The sequence below is a fragment of the Theropithecus gelada genome, chromosome 7b (genome assembly GCF_003255815.1).
Source record: "Theropithecus gelada isolate Dixy chromosome 7b, Tgel_1.0, whole genome shotgun sequence".
NCBI classification, from domain to species: Eukaryota; Metazoa; Chordata; class Mammalia; order Primates; family Cercopithecidae; genus Theropithecus; species Theropithecus gelada.
Genome location: NC_037675.1, coordinates 20,427,945 through 20,455,213, shown reverse-complemented (window position 1 = coordinate 20,455,213; position 27,269 = coordinate 20,427,945). Strand labels below are relative to the sequence as shown.

Sequence of the window (27,269 nt, the reverse complement as noted above, 5' to 3'; positions counted from 1 at the left end):
CGGCTACCTGTGACTACAGGCATGCACCTACACACCCAGCTAATTTTTCATATTTTTTGTAGAGACAGATTTTGCCATGTTGCCCAGGCTGTTCTCAAACTCCTGAGCTCAAGCAGTATGCCTCCCTCAGCCTCCCATAGTGCTAGGATTACAGGTGTGAGCCACTGTGCCCAGCCTTATCATTTCTTACAATAATCATTTCCTTAAGTTAGAATGCTTTGGTTATTAAATCAATGTGTGTTTGAAATGAATTGTTAATAGACTGTTAAAAATGGGTCTACTTTATAACTTAATTTGTATCGAAGAATTTGAAGAAATTATAAGACTCAAATATACTTTAAATACTTAATATAATTTTCTATAAAATAAATACCACATTTTTCACATATGCATGTAATATATGATTTCTGATATACATTGTCGCCTGAACGTTGCAGTCGCCCTTCAAGCTGTCCATTATCTTCATAAAACCTAACTTATGATTAGCTTAGGTTACAGTAATTGCAAGGCTTATGCTAAATTTCTTTAAACTATAAGAACCATATTTTAATTTCTGTTTAAAATATGCAAAGTATAACAATTAAATATCTAAATGGTATGCTATTAATAAAACCATGTTTAAAGGTGATTTTCAGAAAGTTCAGTACTGTAAACTGAATTCACAACTCTCTAGCCATAGGTAGCCATGCCTCAGTTTTGATGCACTATTGCCTATGTGATATCTGCACGTAGATATTTTACAAGAATCTTCAGTACATTCACCACGAAATTTTCTATTTTAACCCCAAAATTTATTTCTTTCCTATTTGCCTAAGTCAATGCATTATTCCACCACATACCCAATTGCTCAACCCAGAACCTTGGAGGTTTTGTGTGATTCCTCCCCGTCCCTCAACTCCATCTCCAGTGAGGGGTAAGCCTAGTAGATTTTACTTCCTAGCATATCTAGAATCTGTCCACTTCTCTCCCTCTCCATTGCCACTGCCTGAGAATCTGCACTCACCTTGTTATAGACCCACGCAAGAAACTACCTACTTGCTGTTTTGTCCCCTGAAATTCATTCCCATTGAGCTATCAAATGATGTGTGTAAATGTAAATTTAATCATTGTGCTTAAAACCCTTTAATGCATCCAATTGCATTTAGAGTAAAATGCAAGCTCCTCCCCAAGGCCTGCATGGTCTCTGGCCCTTCCTTACCTCTCTAACCTTTCTCAAGCTATGCTTTGTCCCATCCCTTACGTGTTAGTCACACAAGCCTTCCCGAGTCCCCATGAACGTAGGACACTCACTGTTTTTCTTTATTACAAAGCCCTTTTCATCTCCTTTTAAATATAATTATGCACTTCCAGTTTTGTTTATTGCCTGTGTCTTTCCCAATAGGCTGCACCTGTGTGGGGGCTGTGAGTATGTCTGTTTCTTTCACTATTGTAACCCAACACATAACACAGTATTTGGCTCAACAAATATCTAGGTGTGGACAGTGCACCACGTAAGAGATTTGGGCTGATGCTAGCAGTCAGCCTGCCATCCTAGCAGCATCCAAAGGAGAAGTGCTGTGCCCTAAGGACTGACCCTCTGGGTCTTTCTGCAAATCATATCCCAGCCTATTGCTATGGGCTAGGATTGCACATAGTGGTCCATCATCTAATTCCTTCTGCTCTGATTCATTTTATCAAACAACTCTTTAATTGTAACTTGCTTTCTATTTAATAAAAGGAAAGAAAGTGCTGACAGATGACTTGATTATCTTACTCTTTTGGTACCTATATCTATTTGGTGACTTTGGTTAGTTTCATTTTATCCATAAACTAAAATGAATTCCTTGGGAACTGAAAACCTTATCAACATTTTGAACTTGGAGGACTGACAATCGGGCTCTGAACTGTGGTTAATGAATTCATGTATACACTTCTCAGGGGTCCCAGGCAGCCAGCAGACATTCCCTGACAACACTTTTTTCTTCCTGAGCCATCTTTCAGACTTCCACAGTTACATGCTATTCAGCACATGAAGACTGCTGTGGAGATGCAGAATCTCATTAACTCTAGTGGTGTCAGGAACACTTCAGTGCTCTGTGTCCCTCTCAGAGAGGGTGCCCCTGGAGAAAAAGGAAGAGAGCTAGCACCTGGCACTCCTCGGCCTTCCTCCCACTCTGGGCTTCAATCAGATTTGCACACAGCTGCTCTGCTGGATGTTCCGAGAGGTGTTCATCCCTTGTGACTGATATGCACAGAGGAAATGGGGTTGTAGATGAGCTCCAGCTGCCACTCTCAGCAGAGTGGCTTCACACTGGCACTGAGCAAGTAGCTCTGGTGGAATGTCAGGGAGGGCTCAGAAAGCCTTCTCTTCTAAGTGGGCATTGAAGATTTTCAAGTTGATGTTGCTGCCCTTGGTCTTGCCATTTATCTCCTTGAAATGTTCTACTTGTTTACATCATTTTACTACTAATTTTCCATGACATACTTTTGGCAGCTAATGGCCCCTCTGTCCATGCCATGCAGGTGTACTGGCACTCCAGTGCTCACATTCTTGGGGAGGCCATGGAACTTTATTATGGAGGCCACCTGTGCTACGGTCCGCCCATTGAAAATGGATTTTATTATGACATGTTCATTGAAGACAGGTAACACACTGAATACTGGCTTGTGAATGCATGTGTTTCAATTTTATTGTATTTTAATGGTTACATACTAGCTTAGTAACTTTATACTGTTGACCCTTACATAATGTGGGATTGGGGCACTGATGCCCATGCAGTTGAAAATCTGAGTAAAACTTGTGATTCCACCTAAACTTAACTAATAGCCCGTTGTTAGCTAGAAACCTTAATGAAAACATAAACAGTTGAGTACCACATACTTTGTATCTTATGTGTATTATATACTGTATTCTTAAAATAAGCTAGAGAAAAGAGATGTTAAGAAAATCATAAGGAAGGGAAAATATATTTACCATTCATTTAGTGGAAGTGGATCGTTAATAAAGCTCTTCATCTTCACATTGAGTAGGCTGATGAGGAAGTGGAGGGGTTGATCCTGCTGCCTCGGGGTGGCAGAGGCAGAAGAAAATCCACATATAAGTGGACCCATGTAGTTCTAACCTTCGTTGTTCAAGGGTCAACTGTATTGCATAATATGGCATAGATTGGTTGACCAATTTTGAAAATTATTTTTTGTTTAGATGGTCTAAGCCATTTAACTAAAAATTATTTTTAGTCAAATCTAGTTTAGATTCAAGAGGTACTTCTAAAATTGTTTTTTGTTTTGTTTTGTTTTGTTTTGTTTTGTTTTTTGTCCCCAGAAGAATATGATATGCTGTTTATCTAATCTTGGACTTGCTAGAGCATGGTATTAATTAAGACCAGAATCAAAAGCTTAATTCCTAGGGAGAGCTTAGTTTAATTTGCTCCATGATAATCAAGGGCATCATTAACCTCAGCCAAACATCTCACATAGTTGAGTGCCAGACAGGGATGTTTCACAGAGGCTTCACATTCCATAGACCTATGCTTGAATCATTAGCAAACAGCCAGCCCCGTCCAACTCCTGCCCTGAATTCCTCAGCTTTTAAGGGTACCTCCAGTTGGCACAACCAAAACCTCTGATCCTTCTACTTCCTCCCTGCTCTTCACCACCACCCCACCATCCAGTTCTGCCAGTGTTATCTCCTAAATAGTTCTCCCACACCCCTCTCCTTCTCTCACTTCTACCTTAACTTGGCCCCATGGGGTCTCTGGCCTGGATGACTGTGGTGCCTTTTATCTTTACCTTCTCCTGCACACCGCTTAATGACCTCCCCAACCAAGCACCCAACGCTCTGTAGCTGCTACTTAGAGACTTGTCCAGTCTGAATCACTATTCCTCAACAACCATGAACTGTGTTTACCTATACCACTTCTGATCTCAAAGGTGTGGGGTTTTTTTCCACATCAACAGCCAGTGCTCCAACTCTCTGGACACCCACTAGGTGTCTAATGATTGAACTCAATTCTGACACTGTCTACCCTGAGTTAGTGCCGATCCCCCAGGTCAAGGGCTCAGTCCCACAAACTGCCCCCAATTCAGATGCCAGCTGGAAGTCTGGGTCTTCCATACTTTTGACCTACAGGTTACAAATCGGGAGTTCCCATGACCCCATCCTTGGGTTCAATAATTTGTTAGGCTAGCTCCCAGAACTCAAGAAGGCACTTTACTTACCTTACCAGTTTATTATAATGATGGTACAAAGGATAGAGATGAACAGCCTGATGGAAGAGGTGCTTATGGTGAGGTATGTGGGAGGGGGTGCAGAGATTCCATGTGTCTCTGGGCACCATGCCCCAAGCACCTGGATGTGTTCAACAACCTGGAAGCTCTGTGAATCTTGTTTAGGGCTTTTTATGGAGGTTTCATTGTAGAGGCACAATTGATTCAATCATTGACCATTGGTGATAACCCAATCTCTAGTCCCTCTCCTCTCCCTGAAGGAGGCAGGTAGGAGTGCTGAAATTCCCAACCCTTTAATCATGCATTGGTCTTTCTGGTGACCAGTTCCCATTCTGAAGCTACCTAGGAGACCTAGCCACCAGTCATCTCATCAGCACACAAAAGACACTCGTATCACTCCAGAGATTTCAGGATCTTAAAAACCCTGTGCCAGAAATCTGGATGAAGACATGAAGACCAAATATATGTTTGTTATTATATCACAGTATCACATCCAGTTCATCTCTTGTTAACATGGCTCCAGTATTCGTTCAACAAGATGTTTTTGCTCCCTGCTGTATGCTCTGTGGTGGGTGCTGGTGATTCGGCAGTGAAGGAACCAGTCTGTCCTCATGGAGCTAACAGTCTGGTTGGGGGAAGACAGCAAATGCACAAGCAGCCATCTGCTGCCTGGTGGTGATGAATATAGGAACATCAGCCAGGTGTGGGAGGTGTGTGCCATAACAGGCAGGTGGGCAGGAAGGGGCAGATGGCATTGAAGCAGACCAGAGTAGAGGGAGGGAGCAAGCCCTGAGGACAGGGATACTTATGACATCTGCAGGGAGAAAGTTCCAGGCCTCTGTGGGACTGTCCTGATGTGGGGATATGTGTGGCTTATTTGAGGAGTGGCAAGGAAGCCAGTGTGGCAGGAGGGAGTGAGCACTGACCAGGGGGTGATTCAAAGGAAGTCAGTCCATGCATAGTGGAGGATCAGTGCTGCTAGGAGCACCGGGACTCTGCAGTCCACACAGATCTCTCCCAGCCTTGGTTCCATAGCCAGTGAGGGCAGGGACATGATGAGCACTCCATCTGGCTCTTGAGCAAAACTAAAGGTTGTGAAGGATAAGGAAGACCGCACAGAAGAACCAGCCTCAAAGGAGCTCACAGTCCACCTGGATGTCTCCTAGCAGGGCTTCCTGCTCACCTTGCAGCAGAGGAGAAATGAGGCAGGTCGTGGCACCCGTTGATGCCCTAGTCTCCCTCTTTGAGACGCAAGAGTAGTGACCGTATGAATGTTTGACTTTCTGAAGTCCTAGAACAATAAGACTTACCAGATTCAAGTTAGAAAATGTGTCACTGCTGAGCCTTCAGGACAAAGGAAAGAGGGAATGCATAATGTCTGGAAGATCAATGTCAGTTCTCTGCTCTTCTTTTTAGAGCAGTGTCCAGCACAGAATTGTCAGCCCTGGAGAATATATGTAAAGCCATCATAAAAGAAAAGCAACCTTTTGAAAGACTAGAAGTCAGCAAGGAAATCCTCCTGGAAATGTTTAAGGTAACTTGAGGAAACTCCTAAACATCTTACTAGGAATATTAAAAATCCATGTAGACTAGCTTCTCCACCTTCCCCCGAATAGTTAGCCATTGCTCACCAAATTGTTCTAATTCTGTTAAGCTACTGTGAGGTTGTTACCAGTTACTTGCTATGGCATTTCCCTCCTCATCTATTTCCTGAACATTTTAGGGCAGACATAGGTAAAGGGCCAGGTGAATAATTTTTATATGTGTGTTTATAAATCTGATTAATTCTGAGTATTATGAATATCTGTCCCCTAAATTCAACAATATTTATAATCCCATATAAAAGGCTGCCTTTTTCTCTTTTCTTTGGGAGTTTTCTATTAACTTTTTTTTTTCAGATTTTAACCTAGAGTAATCTGTATAAAACAGTAACTTTCTCTATATTTTTTTGACCAATGTACTTAAATATATTCCTGATTTTATGTTTTAAAACATATGTATTGGAGAAAACATACATTTTTTGTTTGTTTGTTTGTTTGTTTGTTTGTTTGTTTGTTTTTGAGATGGAGTCTCTCTCTGCCTCCCAGGCTGGAGTACAGTGGCACTGTCTCGGCTCACTGCAACCTCCGCCTCCTAGGTTCAAGTGATTCTCCTGTCTCAGTCCCTCAGCTGGGACCACAGGCATGTGCCACCATGCCTGGCTAATTTCTGTATCCTTTTTATAGAGACGAAGTTTTGCCATGTTGAGCAGGCTGGTCTTGAATTCCTGACCTCAAGTGGATCTACCCACCTCAGCCTCCCAAAGTGCTGGGATTACAGGCATGAGCCACCGCACCCAACCAAAAACATATATTTTGAAAACACAATATTATTAGTTTTGTGGGCTTTAATAAAAAATAGAGTTGGTTTTGGTAAAAGGTTGTAGTATTCTTTTGTGTGCAGTAAAATATATAACATATAAAATTTACCATTTAATCATTTTCAAGTATACAGTTCTGTGGCATGAAGTACATTTACAATGTTGTCAATCATCACCACCATCCATCTCCAAAGCTTTTTATCTTACCAGGCAGAAACTGTGTACCCATTAAACATTAGCTCCCCATTCCGCCCCTCCACCCCGGCCCCAGCCCCTGGCCACCACCATTCTACTCTCCATCTCTGAATTTGGTTCCTCTAGGCACTTCATATCAGTGGAATCATGACAATATTTGTCCTTTTGTGACTAACTTGTTTCACTCAGCAAAATGTCCTCAAGATTCATCCATGTTTTATGTTTTTTTATTTTATTTTTTATTTATTTTTCTTTTGGAGGTGGAGTTTTGCTCTTTTTGCCCAGGCTGGAGTGCAATGGCGCAATCTCAGCTCACCGCAACCTCCTCCTTCCGGGTTCAAGCGATTCTCCTGCCTCAGCCTCTCGAGTAGCTGGGATTACAGGCATGCACCACCATGCCTGGCTAATTTTTGTATTTTTAGTAGAGATGGGGTTTCTCCATGTTGCTCAGGCTGGTCTTGAACTCCCAACCTCAGGTGATCCACCCACCTCGGCCTCCCAAACTGCTGGGATTACAGGCGTGAGCCACTGCGCCCGGCCTCATCCATGTTTTAGCATGTGTCAGAATCTCCTTCCTTTATAAGGTTGAATAATATTCCATTGTACGGATAAACTACATTTTGTTTACCCATTCATCCATCTATAGACACTTGGGTTGCTTCTACCTTTTGGCTACTATTGTGAACAATGCTGCTGTGAACATGGGTGTGTAAAGTTCTGTTTGAGTCTCTGCTTTACTTATTTTGGGAATATACTTAGAAGTGGAATTGCTGGATCCTATGGCAATACTGGTTTTAAGTTTTTGAGAACTCGCCATACCGTTTGGTGCAGTGGCTGCACCATTTCACAGTCCACCAGTGATGCACAAGGGGTTCAGTTTTCCCACATCCTTGCCAACACTTGTTTTGTTTCATTTTTGTTTTATAGACATCCTAATGGTTGTGAAGTGGTATCTCATGGGGGTTTTGGTTTTGATTTGCATTTCTCTAATGACGTAGTAATGTTGAGCATCTTAATGTGCTTATTGGCCATTTGTGTTTTTTCTTGAAGAAATGTCTTTGGAGAAATGTCTGTTCAGCGCTTTTGCCCATTTTCAATTAGCTTTTTGTATTTGAGTTATAAGAGTTCTTGGATATATTCTGAATATCCATTTCTTAACAGGTATGTGATTTGCAAATATTTAATTCTGTAGGTTGCCTTTTTTTGCAGCTACTTTTAAGAACTGAGCACTGTCTTTGTTAAGGAAAATGATTTGATGTGAATATATAGATATGAAACAGTTAAATCGTACAGATACAGATTTTTCTCCCAACAACTACCTCCTTTAAGTAGTTATATAATATAAAGTGCCTTGTATACCCTGATAATAGTGATGCAGGCAGAAAAGAAAAGAAAAGGAAAAAAAAAAAACACCTTAGTTTTATAAATATATCATCATTACTATAAACTTTGCTTTTGTTTTTATACAAATAATATAGCTGTGTCCTTGTCAGAATTTTATTGATTAATGTAGTTAAAATTAGATCTTCTAGAACAGTACTGTCCAATAGAAACATAATGGAATCCACAAGTCTGAGCTACATGTGTAACCTTAAATTTTATGGCAGCTACATTTTAAAAGTAAAAGTTGCAATTAATTTTAAGAAATGTTTTAACCCAATATATAAAAAGTATCATTTCAATGGTAGCCAGTATAAAGAATGATTAATGAATGATTTTATTCTTCTTTTTGCAACATTATACTTCCTAAGTCCAATGTGTTTTATATTCACTGCATACCTTCTTTCAAATTAGTGGCATTTGAGGCCAGGTGAGGTGGCTCACACCTGTAATCCCAGTACTTTGGGAGGCCAAGCAGGCGGATCACTTGAGGTCAGGAGTTTGAGACCAGCCTTGCCAACATAGTGAAACCCAGTCTCTACTAAAAATACAAAAATTAGCCAGGCATGGTGATATGGTACGTGCCTGTAATTCCAGCTACTTAGGAGACTGAGGCAGACTCACTTGAACCAGGGAGACAGACATTGCAGTGAGCCAAGGTGGCACCACTGTACTCTAGCCTTGGTGAGAGAGTGAGACTTCTGTCTCAAAAAAAAAAAAAAAAAAAAATTAGGGGCATTTGACATGCCCAGTAGCCACATGGCTTGTGGCCTCCATGTTGCATGGTGTAGCTCAAGGCTGTGAGCTGTTTGTATCCCTCGTGTCTCAGCACCTAGAACATCAGTAGCTGCTCTTTCAATGTTTCTTGAGAAAAAGTAGAGTTGTTTTCTTCATTTAAACATTGTGTGTAATAATGTGTAAATATATTTTTCTTTGTAGTACAATAAATTTAAATGCCGCATTCTGAATGAGAAGGTTGACACTGCAACTACCACAGTGTACAGGTTTGTGTCCACACATGTTAAACGCTGCTCAGTGGTAAACTTGAAGGTGTTAGCAGTAGAGGCAGAGTTTGTTTTCTGGTTGAAGATCTATTTTTCAAGTTGTGTAGTTGATACTCTAGTTACAATCTTCAAAATGTTTTCACTAAAGAGAAATGATTATTTTTCCCTTTTTAATAATCAGGACAGTACTGAGACCCATATTTTGTTTTCTGGGTATCAGCTATAACAGGATTTTTCTCCATGTGAGTGATACTGTTGGGAAAGGAGTTTCTATTCTGTCCTTCCATGTTCTTATTAATGTGGCAGTGGGGGCCATTACAGGCCATCTCCTCGGCAGTGATTCTCTGCCTCATACTTACTGTCCAGAGTTCAAGTGTAGAAGAGTCTGCCCCGTTGTCCAGAGTCCAAGTGTACAATCTTTATGCGTTAGCAGGATACTCATGATGAGACAAAAAGAAAATACTGGGAAACAAAGACAGGATCAAATGTAAGAGGAGGGAAGTGAAATTAATACCAGAATCACTTAGTTCTGTTCGTTTAACCTCAGGTTCCTGAGCACCTTTTTATTTATCCATGTTTATACACCTTATACATAATTGCTGTTGTGTGTTCCATCCATCTGGGTGCTGCTAGGACCATCACAGTACCAGCTTAGAAGACCTGGTATTTACTTAATTGCAACCACAGATATTCTCCCTTGTGGTACTTATTTTTCACAGTCAAGGACTTATGGTTCTCTGGTTTAATTGTACTGTAAGTAAAAATCATATCCCCTTTGTGCAAAGCTATGCACAGTGCATTTCTTAAAATTTAAAAATAAATGAAAATGTAGAAAACAGGCTCAGTTTTAAATTTCTGGCTTCTAATACTTGAGCTCTTGGGTTTTAGAACCTTACTTAGGTCAACGTTGACACTTTTTGTAGTTTTTCAATTTGAATGGCTTTTATTTAATTTTTGGGAAAAAAAGTAAAGCTTTTCTTTAGTGGATTTCTTTTTTTTTTTTTTTTAATTTTTTGAGATGGAATCTTGTACTGTCGCCCAGGCTGGAGTGCAATGGTAGGACCTCAGTTCACCACAACCTCCGCCTCTCAGGTTCAAGCAACTGTCCTGCCTCAGGCTCCCAAGTAGCTGGGATTACAGGCACCCACCACCACACCCAGCTAACTTTTTATATTTTTTAGTAGAGACAGGGTTTCACTCTGTTGGCAAGGCTGGTCTCGAACGCCTGACCTCGTGATCCACCCGCCTTGGCCTCCCAAAGTACTGGGATTACACCTGTGAGCCACCGCACTGGCCCTGTGGCTTTCTATTTAAAGGTTAGAGTACTGAAGCCTTTCATGCTAATTTGGCATTCCTTCCTTTCATCTGAGTGTTGCTTACCAGCTCTCTCCCTAGAGAACAATACACAAAGACTGGCCATTGAAAGAGATGACATTTTTGTGTTTGTCAGTCTGTAAGCCAGTCCCTTTTTGTATTCATTGTAATTTAAGTTTTTAATCAGAGAATTGCATAGTTTCTTTCAGAAGATGTTCTGTGGTTTTGGGTCTAGTGGGCAGAGTGGACTCTGAGGCTAGATGAATCGCCTCTCTCCTTCACCCTAAATTAAAAATTTAATTTTTAATTATATGTGGCCTTGCCACATATAAATAAGTGAAGCTCTACCTAAAACATAGGATATTATGGCTTATAATGAATAGTCCAAAAAACTATAACTGTGCCTGAGCATGTCCTAAATATTTCATTATAGGTGCGGTCCATTAATTGACCTTTGCAAAGGTCCACATGTAAGACACACTGGAAAAATTAAAACCATCAAAATTTTTAAGGTAAGGATTGATTTTTTTTTTTAATATAGTAAGCTTAAGGTGCACTAGCTATTAAGGGATTTCACTCATATCCTTTGTAGTCTGAACATCATGATATTTTAAAATATTTCATTCTTATTTGACTAAAACTAATAAAATCATTTAGAACTTTGATAATTAGAGCACTATAGGTATTTTTTATCATTTTACCTTATTGTAAGTGTTATAACATTTCTTTTCCATATGATATTTTTTTAAATTATTTTTCTGAGACAGAGTCTTGCTCTGTTGCCCAGGCTGGAGTGCAGTGGTGTAATCTTGGCTCACTGCAATCTCCGCCTCCTGGGTTCAAGCGATTCACCTGCCCCAGCCTCCTGAGTAGCTGGGATTACAGGCGTGCACCACCACACCTGGCTAATTTTTGTATTTTTAGTCAAGATGGAGTTTTACCACATTGGTCAGGCTGGTCTCGAACTCCTGACCTCAAGTGATCCACCTGTCTCGACCTCTCAAAGTACTGGGATTATAGGCATGAGCCACTGCACCTGGCTTTTTTCCTAGCTATATTAAAATATTGTTCTGTATACTATGGTTTTCTCGAATAGCCCTGATGAATATTTGTCTGCATGTGAAAGTAATGTACTGCAGGATAAAGAAAACAGCAGAAGGGGATATGATGGTGTAATGGAGAAAACATCGCTCTGGGAATTAGGAGGCATGGGACTGACTTGGCAGTCCCAGCCTTTCTTGGCTTTGATTTTCTTACAGGTAAAATGGGGCTGGCTAATGGCACTGTTCTTAATCATTGACTGTAGGTCAGCAAGACTGACCTTTACTTCCCTATACCTACTGTCTATTCTGCCCCGTCCTTGGTGATTATGATTCCTGCTTAGCCTTCCCTCCTTTCCGTGCACTGTCACTGTCATTCCTAGAATCCATAGCAGACTCTACATAATTTGCTGGTTAATGGTATAATTTAGGCTGAGAAGGTTTAGTTAGAATCCATTTTAAGATTGTTCCCAGCACTACAAAAAATCTTCTTTAAGCTTTGTTGATTTTGTTTGTTTGTTTGTTTGATTGATTTTGAGACAGGGTCTTGCTTTGTCACCCAGGCTGGAGTGCAGTGGCACAAACACTGCTCACTGCAGCCTCAGCCTCCTGGGCTCACGCAGTCCTTCTGCCTCAGTCCCCCAAGTAGCTGGGATTACAGGCATGTGCCATCATGCCTGGCAAATTTTTGTATTTTCTGTACAGATGGGGTTTAGCCATGTTGTCCAGGCTAGTCTCAAACTTCTGAGCTCAAATGATCTGACCACCTTGGCCTCCCAAAACTGCTGAGATTATAGGCATGAGCCATGGCTCAGGGCTGCTTTGTTGGTGTTATAGTGGAAAATTGCGTTCATATTTAAGAGCAGTTTTACTTACAACCAAATGTTTGATATATTTACCAAAATCCTGTTTGATATTTAGAATTCCTCAACATACTGGGAGGGCAATCCCGAAATGGAAACATTGCAGAGGATCTATGGAATATCCTTTCCTGATAACAAGATGATGAGGAACTGGGAAAAGTTCCAAGAGGAAGCAAAGAACCGAGATCACAGGAAGATTGGGAAGGTATGCCCCACATCTTATATCACTAGAGAGATGTAATCATAAACCCACATAGGAATGTTTCTGTCTCACAAAACTAAGTTGCTTTAATAATAAGATTTCTTCTTCTTCTCTCCTATTTTGCTGGTACTCATAGTCTGCTGCTGAGTTCTTCCATTTTGATACCCCAGATGTCTTCTAGCCTCTTTCCTTCCTATATCTTTTATTAATTTTTGAAAACTGTACCCTTCTCTTATTTTTGTCATGATATAAAAATGAAGTTGTTTTTGGTGAAACCCCACCTCTACTAAAAATACAAAAAAATTAGCTGGGCGTGGCAGCACGTGCCTGTAGTCCCAGCTACTCGGGAGGCTGAGGCAGGAGAATCACTTGGGCCTGGGAGGTGGAGGTTGCAGTGAGCCAAGATTGTGCCACTGCACTCCAGCCTGGGCGACAGAGTGAGACTCAGTCTCAAAAAAAAAAAAAAAAAAGTTGTTTTTTACATTCTGTGCACTTTATAGCATCGTTTGTATCTGGGAGACAGAGCAGCATGTAGAAGGAAAAAATCAGATTGGAAAGCAGCTAGGCCTGAGCTTTAGGCCCGGTCCTTGTACTCGCTAGCTCTGTTAGATGATGGGCAAGCTCTGTGTCCTTGTCTTCCTTGCTGGGTAGCCTTGCAGGGTGGCTGTGAAGACAGAAACTGGATGATGGTGCCTGGTACAGGGCAGGCTCTCAGTAAGTGACAGCCATGATGATGATCATCATCACTTAAAGCCTACCTCCTGCAGTGAACTTTTTTGGTCTTTTTACCATGTTGTCTCCCCATGAGTGCCATACTCCAAGTGTGCCAAGTAAGAAAATTAGCAGAAAATAGCTGAAGGTGACATAAAAGCTAAGTTCAAAGCTAATTAGCCATAAATATGAGTGGAAATTTTACATATATTTAGGTATAAGTGTTGAATGGCCTTGGAATGTCTATTACTAGAGAAGATAGAAATAACTGAGTATTATATGTTTTATTCCCAGCATATCGTGTGTGTAGTAAATACTAAGCAACAGCAGATGACATTTGAAATGCAATTATTTTTTCAATCTAGGAACAAGAACTTTTCTTTTTCCATGATTTGAGTCCTGGAAGCTGTTTTTTCCTTCCCAGAGGAGCCTTCATTTATAATACACTTACGGATTTCATACGAGTAAGTTAACTTTAAAATGTTTTATTCTTATTCAATTCCAGTTTACATTTTTACTATTTTCTCTTATAATAAAATGGTCAAGCATTTCCACTAATTTTACTTTGGTAACATTAATAAGAATTTTGAGGTTAAAAGTGAGATACTGGCCAGGCGCGGTGGCTCACTCCTATAATCCCAGCACGTTGTGGGGCCGAGGTAGGCAGATCACCTGAGGTCAGGAGTTCGAGACCAGCTTGACCAACATGGTGAAACCCTGTCTCTACTAAAAATACAAAAATTAGTCGAGTGTGGTGGTACATGCCTGCAATCCCAGCTACTCAGGAGGCTGGCAGGAGAATTGCTTGAACGCGGGAGGCAGAGGTTGCAGTGAACCGGGATTGTGCCACTGCACTCCAGCCTGGTGACAGAGCAAGACTCCGTCTCAAAAAAAAAAAAAAAGAAAAGAAAAAAAGTGAGATACTAGATTGTGCCTTCTAATAATAACATGGAGATAATTTCTGTTTTCCCTGAATACATTCCTGGATTTCATAAAAGTCACTTTTTGTCCATATTAGTTTCTAAAGCATGTAGAATATAAAGGTAAGCGTTAGACTAAGTGTGGCACTCCCTGTGAAAAAAGAAAGGAGAAAGTGTCATCTCTGGCACAGAGTGTTAAACCATGAAGCATTGCTTCTCCAAATGTGCTCCAGGGGCCGCTGGTGCTTCCCTTTGCCTATAGCATGACTCCCAGGTGATTTGGCAGCTCCAGAGGAAAGAGGAAAAAACCAGTAGAGCAAAATACCTGCTTGTAATACAAGTTCGTAGATGGGAAGGTCTTTAGTATTTACATGATAAGGACTGTGTAGATAGTGTTCAGAGGTGATCCAGGTGGACTACTAGGATTACATTTCCATTCTTGCACTGTTTTGTCTTTCCTATAATCATTACCTAAATTTTTCATTTACTTAGTTTTTTATGTGCCTACCACTAATTCATGCTCCGATTTCTCTCAAAAAAACTACAAATCTGCTTGCAACATGTTCTGCAATGATTCAGGTAATTGCTCAGTAAATTTTTTTTCAAATTTGGTCCTGCTCCAGAGTTAACTTACTACTAAGATTCTTGCAAACTGATGTCTTAGGACTTCTTTTCGTCGTCATCTTGGCCACTCCCCTCATGTCTCTTCCTATGCTGAGTCCCTTTTCCTGGTCTCTGTCTATCCCTTCATTGCTTATCTTTAATTCTCATTTGGGGATCACTGTCTTCAGTAACTTTCTGAGAAAAGAATACATGGCATGTGGCCTGTGCTGGTTATTCTCTGTTTGCTTCTCCAGTCTTGTTCTCCTTCCTTTTCTTCTTGTGCTGTGCTCCTGGAGGCTGACCTCTATGGATTCTATCATCTGGGGTACCTCTCTTCCAGTAGGGGCTGGCCAGTGTGAGGCGGTAGGAGATCAGAGGGCAGGGGGAGAGACTTGAAGAATCACTGAAGATTATCAGAGATTTAGATTTAGACAGGTGGTGATGACCATCACAGCTGCGGATTTGGATGTGCTATCTTTTCTGAAAAATCAACATGGCCCCTGGCACCTTGTACTCTCAAGTTGGGAGTACAACAGATGGAGAATGAACAGAAAGCCTTTACGGTGGCATTAAGGGGATCTCTTATTTTTTATAGATGCAAGACAGATGTGGCTGATGAACAGGAGCAGGGCCTGATTGTGTGGGTCACCAAATTGTAAAGCCATTTAAATACACAAATCCAATGATCTCTTATTCTAAGGTAAGGGCGGTGGTTGGGAAGGCATGGGTCCCTGAGGCTTGGAATGGGAATATTTGACAGACACAGACGACACTGAGAACTTTGAATTTCTGGATACCTTTGTCTGAAGGAATTGGCCTTACCATGAAAAAAACCTTTTAGGGAACTCAGCTGGTTTTTCTGTTGGTTTTTTGTTATTACAGTCGTGTCTCTTCCCATATCTATTAATATTATATGCCAAATATTATATTTAATTTAAGTGTAGAGGCTCTAGGTGATGTTATCTCCCACTGTAGCATTCACCCTCTGCCAGTATTAAAGACTGATCATTCAATTCAGTCAGAGATTGCACTGGGTTAGGGCTGGCTTCCATTTTATTAAGATTCAACCTACTTTTCATTCCTGTTTCTAGGCCATGACCCCCTTGGGTTTCCAATTGACTGGCTGGTGGGTCTATGTCTTTTCAGCCCCGAAGGACTGTAGGGAAGCCCATTCTACTCTTCCAAAGTGTTCTGTTCTTAACAAATAATTCCAAGGCTCATCTAATTACTACATTGGCTCAAAAATCCAAGATGTCATCTGAATCAGGCCTAGATGCAGATGAGGCTCCTCGGGTGCAGTTTCTTGGGAACAGATTATCAAGTACATGTCCTCTACATTTTAAGACCTGTGAACTAAAAGCACAAGTTATCTATCAGCCACCTCATCCTCCCATTTCCCTCACGTTATAAAATGGTGCTTGAGGAAAATAATGCAGTGGATAGTCTTATTCAAAAAGGAGTGGGGGAGAGTAGGAGGCACATAGTAGTCACCGTCTGTAGAAATTCTGGTATCTACCAGTCATCACTGCCCCAGGGTCGAAAGATACATTTTGATGAAGATCCAGTTTTGCTCTGCCTGGCTGTGATTCTGCCCTCTGAGTCTTCCTTTTTCTTCCATAAGAAATGACCCATGTGTGCCTTGGGGTAGCTTTCTTCTTCTTCTTCTTCTTCTTCTTCTTTTTTTTAGATTTTATTTATTTATTTATTTGTTTGTTTGTTTATTTTTGAGACAGAGTCTCGCTCTGTCACCCAGGTTGGAGTGCATTGGCGCGATCTTGGCTCACTGTAACCTCCTGCCTCCCAGATTCACGCCATTCTCCTACCTCAGCCTGCCAAGCAGCTGGGATCACAGGTGCCCGCTACTACGCCAGGTTAATTCTTTGTATTTTTAGTGGAGACAGGGTTTCACCATGTTAGCCAGTATGGTCTCAATCTCCTGACCTCGTGATCCGCCTGCCTCGGCCTCCCAAAGTGCTGGGATTACAGGCGTGAGCCACTGCGCCCGGCCTGGGGTAGCTTTGTTCTCAACCTGATACCTTCCTGTAGAAGGCTGAGGGGGTCCAAAGCCCTCATTTCATTTTGTGCCGTCTTTCAATCTAAGCTAGTACAATTCCTTTAAAAACTTTGTGAGTCCTTTTATATAAATTTATCATCAACATGGTTAGATAAAAGCCACATCCACATCTTTCTGACACAGATCCTTCTTTACCTAGGAGGCTACTGTGAGACAACAGTACACAGCAGAGTCTTCAAAGCCTTCGTGTTTAACTGAAAGGGTCTACAAAGCCTAAGACTTTCAGAAGGCTTACTAGCTGCACTTACAGTAGATCATTCTGAGGTTTTCACAGAGTGTCTTACAGCCCCAACCTTAAGGTCTTTACCCTAAGGTTATGCTTTGATGATTATAATCTGAATTTGATCCATGTCCTGAAGCCTCCTGAGTCTTTTTTGGGACAGTCTAAGGATAAGAAGGTTTCATTTTTGAACCCAGCAGGTCCTGGTGGCTTTATATTTCCTCTAAACTTGGCTTTAAAAGTTAATTAGTTTCACCTTTGGTTTATACCTCTTTTCTTGTATTTTACCATAGGGAACCAGAAATCAGTTGTCACTTTCTACATTCTCCATGGACATCTTCCCAGCTAAATCCATTAGTTCTTTGGGTACCCTTTCTGTTTTCCGTGTTACTTCTGGTGACAGTGTTACCCACCATCTGTTTCTGGCACCTCGTAATAAGAATCCCTTCTAGCTTCTACCCACCTGGCCCCAAAGCTACATGTTTCAGGTTATTGTTATGTCAACTGAAGAATCATGAGGTTCGTAAAATTGTAAAGGAGAGCTTCATTTCTTCTGAAGGGTTGCAGCCTGAAATCCTGCAGGCTGGGAAGTGTAGCTTCTGCCAGAAACCAGAAGCAGACATTTCAAGGGAGGGAAAAGTAAGACAGGAATTTATGCTGATGAGATTGGCCAAGTATAAATATTTAACAGGTTATAAGAAGAGCTATGAATATTCACAAAGTGGGGGACATGTACATACGTAGTAAGCAAACATGCATGCTACATGCATCCCTTGTTCACTTTCGGGTGAAGACTTAATGCATTAAAATAGTCTGTATAACCAAAAGGTCAAGTGGAGGACACAGAGGCTTCCCATGTGCAGCCTTTATAAACCAACCAGAACCAGTACACGGTTAGTGGTCTTTTATCAGGAAGGAATGCTGGTCAGTTGTGTAAATCAGTGGTGGAGCAAGTCTTTCGAAAGGGCTTAACTTTTAAGAAAGAAAGCCTAATGGTTGTTAGTGACAGAGTGGGTATAATTAGGCATGTCCAACCTCCTGTCACTGCCAGTAACTCAGTTTTTAAGGTTTCTCTGGGGTCCTTGGCCAAGAGGGTCTCTGTTCAGTCAGTTGGGGCGCTTAAGATTTTAGTTTTATTTCTCAGTTATAGCAGTACCTACATCCAGTGCAAAATTCTGTTCTGGATGGCTGTTGCAACATAGCAAAGTATCCCAGAACTTAGTAGTTTAAAACTGCCATTTCATCATTACTGTCTCTCCTAGTTCCAGATTTTAGGCTCCTCTGGGTGGTTCTTGGATTGGGTCCCTTACATGACTGTGTTCAGGTAGAGTCTCATGCCAGGTGGGTGGTTCTTGGATTGGGTCCCTTACATGACTGTATTCAGGTAGAGTCTCATGCCAGGGTTATTGATTGAAGAATGTCCCCTTCCCATCATAGAAAGACTAAAAACATCAGGCATTGGCAAGAATGTGGAGCAAGTATAACCCTTATGGCTGGTAGGAATGTAAAATGGTAGATCTACTTCGTAGCAGTTTGGCATTTCTTATAAACATGCACGTAACATGTGAGCCATCAATCCGCTTAATTTTTTTTTTTTTTTTTTTGAGAGTCTTGCTCTGTCGCCCAGGCTGCAGTGCAGTGACATGATCTCAGCTCACTGCAAGCTCTGCCTCCTGGGTTCATGCATTCTCCTGCCTCAGCCTCCTGAGTAGCTGTAACTACAGGTGCCCACCACCACGCCTGACTAATTTTTTTGTATTTTTAGTAGAGATGGGGTTTCACCATGTTAGCCAGGATGGTCTTGATCTCCTGACCTTGTGATCTGCCCGCCTCGGCCTCCCAAAGTGCTAGGATTACAGGCATGAGCAACTGCGCCCGGCCTTTTTTTTTTTTTTTCTCTCTTTTCTGAGACGGAGTTTTGCCCTTGTCGCCCAGGCTGGAGTGCCATGGCATGATCTCAACTCACGACAGCCTCCGCCTCCCAGGTTCAAGCGATTCTCCTGCCTCAGCCTCCCGAGTAGCTGGGATTATAGGCATGCACCACCACGCCCAGCTAATATTTTTGTATTTTTAGTAGAGATGGGGTTTCTCCGTGTTGGTCGGGCTGGTCTCAAACTCCCAACCTCAGGTGATCCACCCGCCTCAGCCTCCCAAAGTGTTGGGATTACAGACGTGAGCCACCACACCTGGCCCCCACTTCTAATTATCCCAAGAGAAATAAAAACATACACCCACATCTACACAGAGACTTGTATTTGGATGTTCATAGAAGCGTTATTTATAATAGCACAAAACCTGAAACAACCCCAAATTCAACTTGTGAAAGGATAAACACAATGTCTTAAGTCCGTGCTGTGAAATACTACTCAGCATTTAAAAGCAGTGAGATACTGATATACACATGAAGGAGGAACCTCAAAAGCATTGTACTAAGCCAAAGAAGACAGTCAGAGAATACACAAGGCACCATCCCATTATATGACATTTCAGAAATGCCAAAACTGTAGTGACAGAAAGACGATCAGGAGTCCAGTGGGTGGGGAGAGGGGATTGACTCCAAAGGGTCAGGAGGGAACTTCTTGGAGTGTAGAAATGTTCCATATCTTGATTGTGGCAGAAGTTGCATGACTGTATACATTTGTCAAAAGTCACTGAATTGTACACTTAAAATTGGTGAATTTTATGGCATGTAAATTGTACCTCAATAAAGCCATTTTGTGGTAAAATACACATAATATAAAAATTTACCATTTTAACTATTTTTAAGTGTGCAATTCATTCTCACTAAGTGCATTCATGTTATTATGCAACCATCATGGTCCATCTCCAGAACTCTTTTCATCTTTCAAATCTGAAACTCTCCAGGACTTTGTCATCATCCTACACTTAATCTCTGTACCCACTAAACACTAACTTCCATGCCTGCCTCCCCCAGCCTCTGGTAACCACCATTCTAGTTTTTGTCGCTATGAAATTGACTATTTATAGGTGTCACATATAAATGGATTCATAGGCTATTTGACCTTTTGTAATAAAACTTTTTTTTTTAAGTCTACTTTGGTATTGACATAGGCAAGCCAGCTTTCTTAACATTAGTGTTTGCATGATATATCTTTTCCTATCCTTTTATTTTCTGCCTCTGTTTCTATATTTAAAGTACGTTGCTGGAGAAAAGAATACTGTTGGGTCTTAATTTTTTTCAGTCTATCTGCCTGTGTGTTTTTTCCTCTCTGCCCTCCTCCATATGCCTCAAGGTCCTCCCTGAGGTTCCAGTTGGTTCTGTTAGTCACCAGCCAGTAGAGGGTGTGCTTGTGGGACAGACTCTCAGTCACAGCTGGGCTGTCTCAGGGGCTGTGGTCTGGTCCAATATCAGTAGCCTTTGGCTTGGTGCCGAGTCCTAGTCTAGTCAGTAGTAGCCAGAGTGCTGGGGAAACATGGTGTGCTGAGCACAGTGGAATATATGGCTGTATTCCACCAGGAAGCATCCTTTTCCTCAGAACTGGAACTGCTGCTTTTCTGTGTAAGGGATGTAGGAGGCCAGGATAGGCTGGATGTGCACACCGTTCCCACTGAGGGAAATTCCACGATTTCTGAGTTTTTGACTTAGGTAAGATGACTTCCACTTAGGTTTAAGTAAAGGGAAGTGAACTTTTGTTCGTATATTGGTTACTGACTGTGTGGACAACTGATAGTAAATGAATAGATCTTTTTGTGACTCTCCTTGAATTTTTTTTTCTTGCATTCTGGAAAATATCTGTCAGCTGATTCTTTCTGTACCTTTCTTACCTTTTTTTAAAATTAAAATCTTTTTTAAAAAATTCTCATGCAGTAAAATTCACGCCTTTTTGATAACATGCAGAACTGTGTTACCACCTCAACAATCAAGATACAGAACAGTTCTATCACCCCTCAAAACTCCCTCATGCCACCCTTTTAAAATCAAACCCTCCCCCACCCCGATCTCAGGGAACTGCTGATTTTTTTTTCTCCACCCCTAAAATATTGTCATATAAATGGAATCATAATTTTATAAAGCTTTAAACACTGCTTTCACCCAGCACAACATCCTTGAGATGCATCCAAGTTGAGTGTCCCCACGGGCCTCTGCTTTTATCCCTGGACAGTATTCCATCATATGAACATACCCCTGCTTCGTATCCATCCCGCAGTTGAGGGGCATTTGGGTTGTTTTCAGTTTTTGGCAATTATGAAAACTTCCGTTATCATTCATGTACTGTTTTTTCTATGAACATAGGTTTTCATTTTACTGGAGTAAATACCTAAGAGTGTGATTTCAGGGTCATATGGTGATAGGGTTTGGCTGTGTCCCCACCCAAATCTCACCTTGAATTGTAATAATCCCCAAGTATCAGGGGTGGGGCCAGGTAGAGATAATTGAATCATGGGGGTGGTTTCCCCCATACTGTTCTCGTGGTAGTGAATAAGTCTCTTGAGATCTGATGATTTTATAAAAGGGAGTTCCCCTGCACAAAGTCTTTTGCCTGCTGCCATTTAAGATGTGCCTTTGCTTCTCCTTTGCCTTCCACCATGATTGTGAGGCCTCCCCAGCCATGCTGAACTGTGAGTCCATTAAACCTCTTTCCTTCATAAATTACCGAGTTGTGGGTATGTCTTTATTAGCAGTATGAGAATAGATATAGTAAATTTAAGTTTATAAGAAAATGCCAAACTATTTTCCAAAATGACTACTGTTTTGCATTCCCACCAGCTATATATGAGGGTTGCTTTTGTAAAGCTCGTCTCAGTCACACCTTTTGCATTTCCTGGAATCTGCCTGACTTGTTGCATGTCTTGAAACCGTGGAGTAGGGAGGGGAGTTTTTTCTCTTGTTATTATATTAATAACCCACTTGGGGAATTTTTGCTTCCTCTTCACACAACCTTAGATTCAGTGGATTTCTTTACCAAGCTTGTCTTTGTGAACATGGCAGGCCTGAAAACATTCAGCTCTTCTGCAGGGAAAGTCCTGAAAGATGCACTTCAAGGGTTTAACTGAAGAGAGTCTAGTGAAGGAAATATTTATGGAGGTAAGGGCCTGGCTAAGGTAACTAACAAGCAATGATAGATCACCCAGGGATTACCAACAGCAAGAATCCCTTCCCCTCCATCACTAGGCCTGCAGAAGTGTGGAAATGGAGTAGTAATACCAGAACCCACAGAGAGCTTGAAGCCATGGAGGAGAGGCCACTCAACAGAAGCTGTAACTGTAGAATGCAGCCAGAGCCAGAATAAACCCACAGCAGGGAAGAACCACGGAGGGGAAAGAAATATCCAGACCTCTCTCTTCCACTGCCCTCTGAATCCTTTTGAACTTACCATTGGTCAAACCCAATCAGAAACCATACAGAAAGTATATTAGCATGTCAGGATTCTCCAGAAAAACAGAACCAACAGGAGATATAAGAAGAAATTTATTATGAGGAATTGGCTTGTGTGATTATGGAGGCCAAGAAATCCCATGATCTAGGGGTCCAAGAAAGTTGGAGATGTAATTCTAGCCTGAGTGCAGAGGCCTAAGAACCGGGGGAGCTGATGAATCTAAAAAAAGGAGAGAGCTCAGGTACGTACACAGAGGATTAAACAGTGCTTACCATGGTCAGGGGCTGGGAGAAGATATGGGAAGACATAGATCAAAGGATACAAAATAGCAGATATCTAGGATCAACAAGGTTTGAGATCTCATGTAGAACATGAGGACTAAAGTTAACAAAATTATATTTTATCAGGGAGTTTTGTTAGATTTTAACTGCTCTTGTCACACACACAAAAAAGGTAACCCTTTTACTATTTGTGTCCTATAATATCATGTTGTGAATCTCAAATATATGTAACAAAATTTATTGAAAATTTAAAAGGCTGGGCATAGTGGGTCAAGCTTATAATCCCAGCACTGTGGGAGGCTGATGGGGGTGGATCGCCTGAAGCCAGGAGTTCAAGACCAGCCTGGCCAACATGGTGAAATGCTGTCTCTACTAAAAATACTAAAATTAGCCAGGCAAGGTGGTGCACATTTGTGATCTCAGCTACTCGGGAGGCTGAGGCAGGAGAATTGCTTGAACCCAGGAGGGAGAGGTTGCAGTGAGCCAAGATTGCACCTCTACACTCCAGCCTGAGAGACAGAGCAACACTTCGTTTCAAAAAAAAAAAAAGGTAAATGCTGAGGTAATATTTCTACTTATAAGATTGGTACCCATCAGCCAGGCACAGTGGCTTATGCCTATAATCCCAGCACTTTGGGAAGACGAGGCAGGCGGATCACGAGGTCAGGAGATCAAGACCATCTGGCTAACACGGTGCAACCCCGTCTCTACTAAAAATACAAAAAAATTAGCTGGGCATGGTGGCGGGTGCCTGTTGTCCCAGCTAATCAGGAGGCTGAGGCAGGAGAATGGTGTGAACCCAGGAGGTGGAGCTTGCAGTGAGCTGAGATCGTGCCACTGCACTCCAGCCTGGGTGACAGAGCGAGACTCCATCTCAAAAAAAAAAAAAAAAAGATTAGTACCCATTAAATAATTTTCATTGCTGAAGGAAACGTGAGGAAACACTTATCATATACTTATGGAGAAAGTTTAAATTGCTACTAAAGCAATCTGGTAATAAATACTAATGTGGAAAAAATGCACACTCCTAGCAATATTCTTAGAGAGGAATCTAAAATATACAATTAAAATCACATAGAAAACTTTACTGAAGAATAGTTTGTAGTATTCAAAACTGAAAAGTCTAATGTTTCTCAATCGTAGAAGGGTTAAATACTTTATATGTCCGCACAATAAAGCACTATGTAGTTACTACAAAAATATATCTATGCATACTAATTTGAAGGGGGGTTCAGTATACCTTACCATTGAAAACTGGAAGTTACAGAGTAAATGTATAGTGTATCCTTTTTTTTTTTATAGATAAAAGCAAAAAATAACAAAATCCTGTATGTGTGTTTTGTGTTTGCACAGTCATGTAGAAGAGGGTTGAAATACGGTAACGCCAAGCCATTAGCATTATCTCAGGGCAGTAAAGGGTGGAATGAGAGAAAAATGTTAAGGTTTTCTTTGTACACCTTATTTTTTTTTTCACATGAAGCATAACTTAAGCATATCGTATTATACTATTGTGTTTAAAATAAAAATGTATCTTTTGTAAAATAATAAAATAATAATCACAGCAAATAAGCCTTTTGTGGAGCCAATAGGAGTCAGCTTTGGGGGACACAGTGCAGGGCAGAGAAGGAAGGAAAATGGGCCAAGATGAGCTGAGACAGGCAGTGGCAAATGGAGAATAACCAGCCCGACTCATCCCCTGTGCCTCTCAGCACATTCTTACCTTTTGCTTGGAGGACATTGAGGACATTGGTTTCCTCCCACAAACTCCCATCAGCCAATGTATCATCATCATGTGATGTCATTTCAATTTCACCTAAATCTGAATTGTGACATTGGCCACCATGAGTGCCCTTCATGTAAGAATGCAAGGAAAAGACGTAACTAAATGTAACTGTTTCAGCCCCAGCCTCTGTAGATGGACACTAGGACCAAACTGATACATCAGAGCCTTCTTTTTCCATCACTCATTCCATGTTTGCCTTATCCTGGCGGCACCCCAGATGGGCAGTGTTTTATTTGGTGGGTGCATTAGTTTCCTAGGGTATTATAACAAAATACCATAAACTAGGTGACTTAAAACAACGGAAATTTATTGTCTCCCAGTTTTGGAGGCCAGAAGTGTGAAATCAAGGTGTTGACGAGGCTGTGTTCCCTCTAAAACCCGTGGGGGAATCCTTCCTTGCCTTCTAGCTATTGGTGGTTGCAAGTCATCTTTAGTGTTCCTTGACTTGTTGAAGCATCATTCCCATCCTCTGTCTTCACGTGATGTTCTCCCTGTGTGTCTTCACATTGTCTTCCCCTTGTGTGCATCTGTCTGTGTGTCCAGACTTCTCCTTTTTATAAAGAGACCAGCCATATTGTATTAGAATCTACCCTAATGATCTCATTTTAATTTAATTACCTCTATAAAGACCCTACTTCCAAATAAGGACACTTGCTGAAGTACTGGTCTCAAATTCCTGACCTCAGGTGATCCGCTCACCTCAGCGTCCCAAAGTGTTGGGATTACAGGCGTGAGCCACCACACCCTACCTGTTAACGTTTTCTAATTTAGTAAAAACAAAGAGTAGGTAAAGCAGCTCACTGAATGGCTGAGACCCAAGCTGTCTACCATGGACTGCCAAGATGCCCTGCTGAAGAATGACAGATAACATTCCTTTCAGTTATACAAAACCATTGTTAGTAATCTTAAAATGTTATGTTTTATGTTTTTTTAGCTGTGAAAAGTTTTTAAAAGGTGCTCAAAGTGTATATGGCATTCTAGATTTGTGCCAGATGTCCATTAAGTGATTTACAAATGTTGAGAATCTAAGTATTCTCAGAATTCTTACTTATTCAGGTTTTTGTGTTCATCCAAATTAAAATTGTCATGCAAAGGGTCCCTATCAAATACTGTCAAAACAATTTGACCTAACTGACATTTATAAAACAACAGCAGAATATGCATTTTTGGAAAGTGTACATAAAATATTTACCCAACAAAGATGACCTAATTGTTTTGTTTTTAAAGAAAGTTTAAATAAAATTAAATCTTTGCTTGGGAAAAAACTCTCTTCTCCTGTCTCCAGTGATTCAATTAGGGAAGCTGTTAATAGGTAGGAGGGAGAGAGGCCAGCTCACAACTTAATAGATATCAGCTGCTTAAATCGTTATACACTAAAATTCTTATTTTTGTTTAAAACTAAATAAATCAAAATTATAACATGCAACATGGCATTCAGGCTTATTAAATTATGAATTTTTTCTGCTTCTTAAAAGGAAAAAACCTGTTTATCTAGAAGGACTTTGGAATTTATAGTTACAGTGAGTTTCTATATATACTGTATTTCAATTACTACTTTTCAAAGAACTAAAACATTATATACTATATACTGTTGTATGCTATAAAATAAATATACTCAATAGAAATTATACTGAGCATATGTAAATCTTTCTTTCAAGATCCAGAAACCACCACACCTAAAACTGAGGGTACATTAATCATGAATTAATATAGAACATGAGCCCAATTTGAAAATATTTGCTCATAGTGTTACTTTGCATGGAATTGTGATCTGTCCTAGCAGATTTTAATGTTGAATGCATGTATCTTGAAGGAGGAATATCACAAACGTGACTTCACGGAGGTGCTCTCTCCCAACATGTACAACAGTAAACTCTGGGAAGCCTCGGGCCACTGGCAGCATTACAGCGAGAACATGTTTACCTTTGAGATTGAAAAGGACACTTTTGCCCTCAAACCCATGAATTGTCCAGGTCACTGGTGAGTATTAAAAGTGAAGCAGACCTTTTCATGAGAGCACATAGCACACTTCGTCACAGTTAGCTTTTAATATTATTATTTTGCTTTGTGGAATGAAAGAATCCCTTTAATCTGAAGAGTGGTGATAACTAATTTTTACTAAGTTGTTTCATTCTAGAGAATGGATTTACTTTTGAAAATATATTTGATCTTTGGCAGGTATGGAATGTTAGCTGGTAACCATTGCATTTTTTGTGCCAATTAAAGGGTAATGTTATGTGTCAATTTTATAAGTTTTGTAATATTTGTCTTATAGTAATGCACTTCAAATGTTCATATTTGCAGAACATTTAGTTCTTTCATACTGTTTGGGTGGATTATAACAAGATCAATGAGGTCATAATCAATGGGTTTTTGGATTTCACTGATTCCAAGATACCATTTTTCTTCCGCATTTCAACATTTCTGAAGTTGAAATGCATCTTATAGTTGGTGGCATCTTAGCCTTGTGTCATAATTTAATTAATAGGTTATTTTCTTTCTTTGTAGCACATAAAATAAAGATATATTTTACAATCAATGCTGTCTTTGATTCTATGAAAGACTAATTATCATAAAGTTGGTATGCAAATTCAACCTTGTAAGACAAACATATTTTACAACTGAAATTGAATAGGCATAATTGTCCACAAAAAGAATCCCAACAATCATAGTTTTTGTATTATCAACATAGATAGTTTCAAGTAAATTTACACAGAAGATAATTATTAAAACCAATAACTGAACACTGAAGAAAGCTCTTTGCCCTTTTAAGTG

At 40.6% G+C, this 27,269-nt stretch overlaps 1 protein-coding gene across 3 annotated transcripts in view; it reads left to right on the top strand.

Annotated features, from left to right (window-relative positions):
* Positions 1–27,269, top strand: part of TARSL2 (threonyl-tRNA synthetase like 2) — a 78,267-nt gene that overhangs the window by 10,038 nt on the left and 40,960 nt on the right. For 2 of the 3 annotated variants that reach the window (XM_025391896.1, XM_025391897.1), the window contains exons 5-11: positions 2,503–2,624; positions 5,623–5,740; positions 9,080–9,144; positions 10,892–10,970; positions 12,420–12,566; positions 13,640–13,738; positions 26,308–26,474. In XM_025391896.1, the coding sequence (XP_025247681.1) occupies positions 2,503–2,624; positions 5,623–5,740; positions 9,080–9,144; positions 10,892–10,970; positions 12,420–12,566; positions 13,640–13,738; positions 26,308–26,474 (797 nt within the window). The remainder of the gene's footprint in view (positions 1–2,502; positions 2,625–5,622; positions 5,741–9,079; positions 9,145–10,891; positions 10,971–12,419; positions 12,567–13,639; positions 13,739–26,307; positions 26,475–27,269) is intronic. The other variant, XM_025391898.1, reaches the window with a different exon arrangement.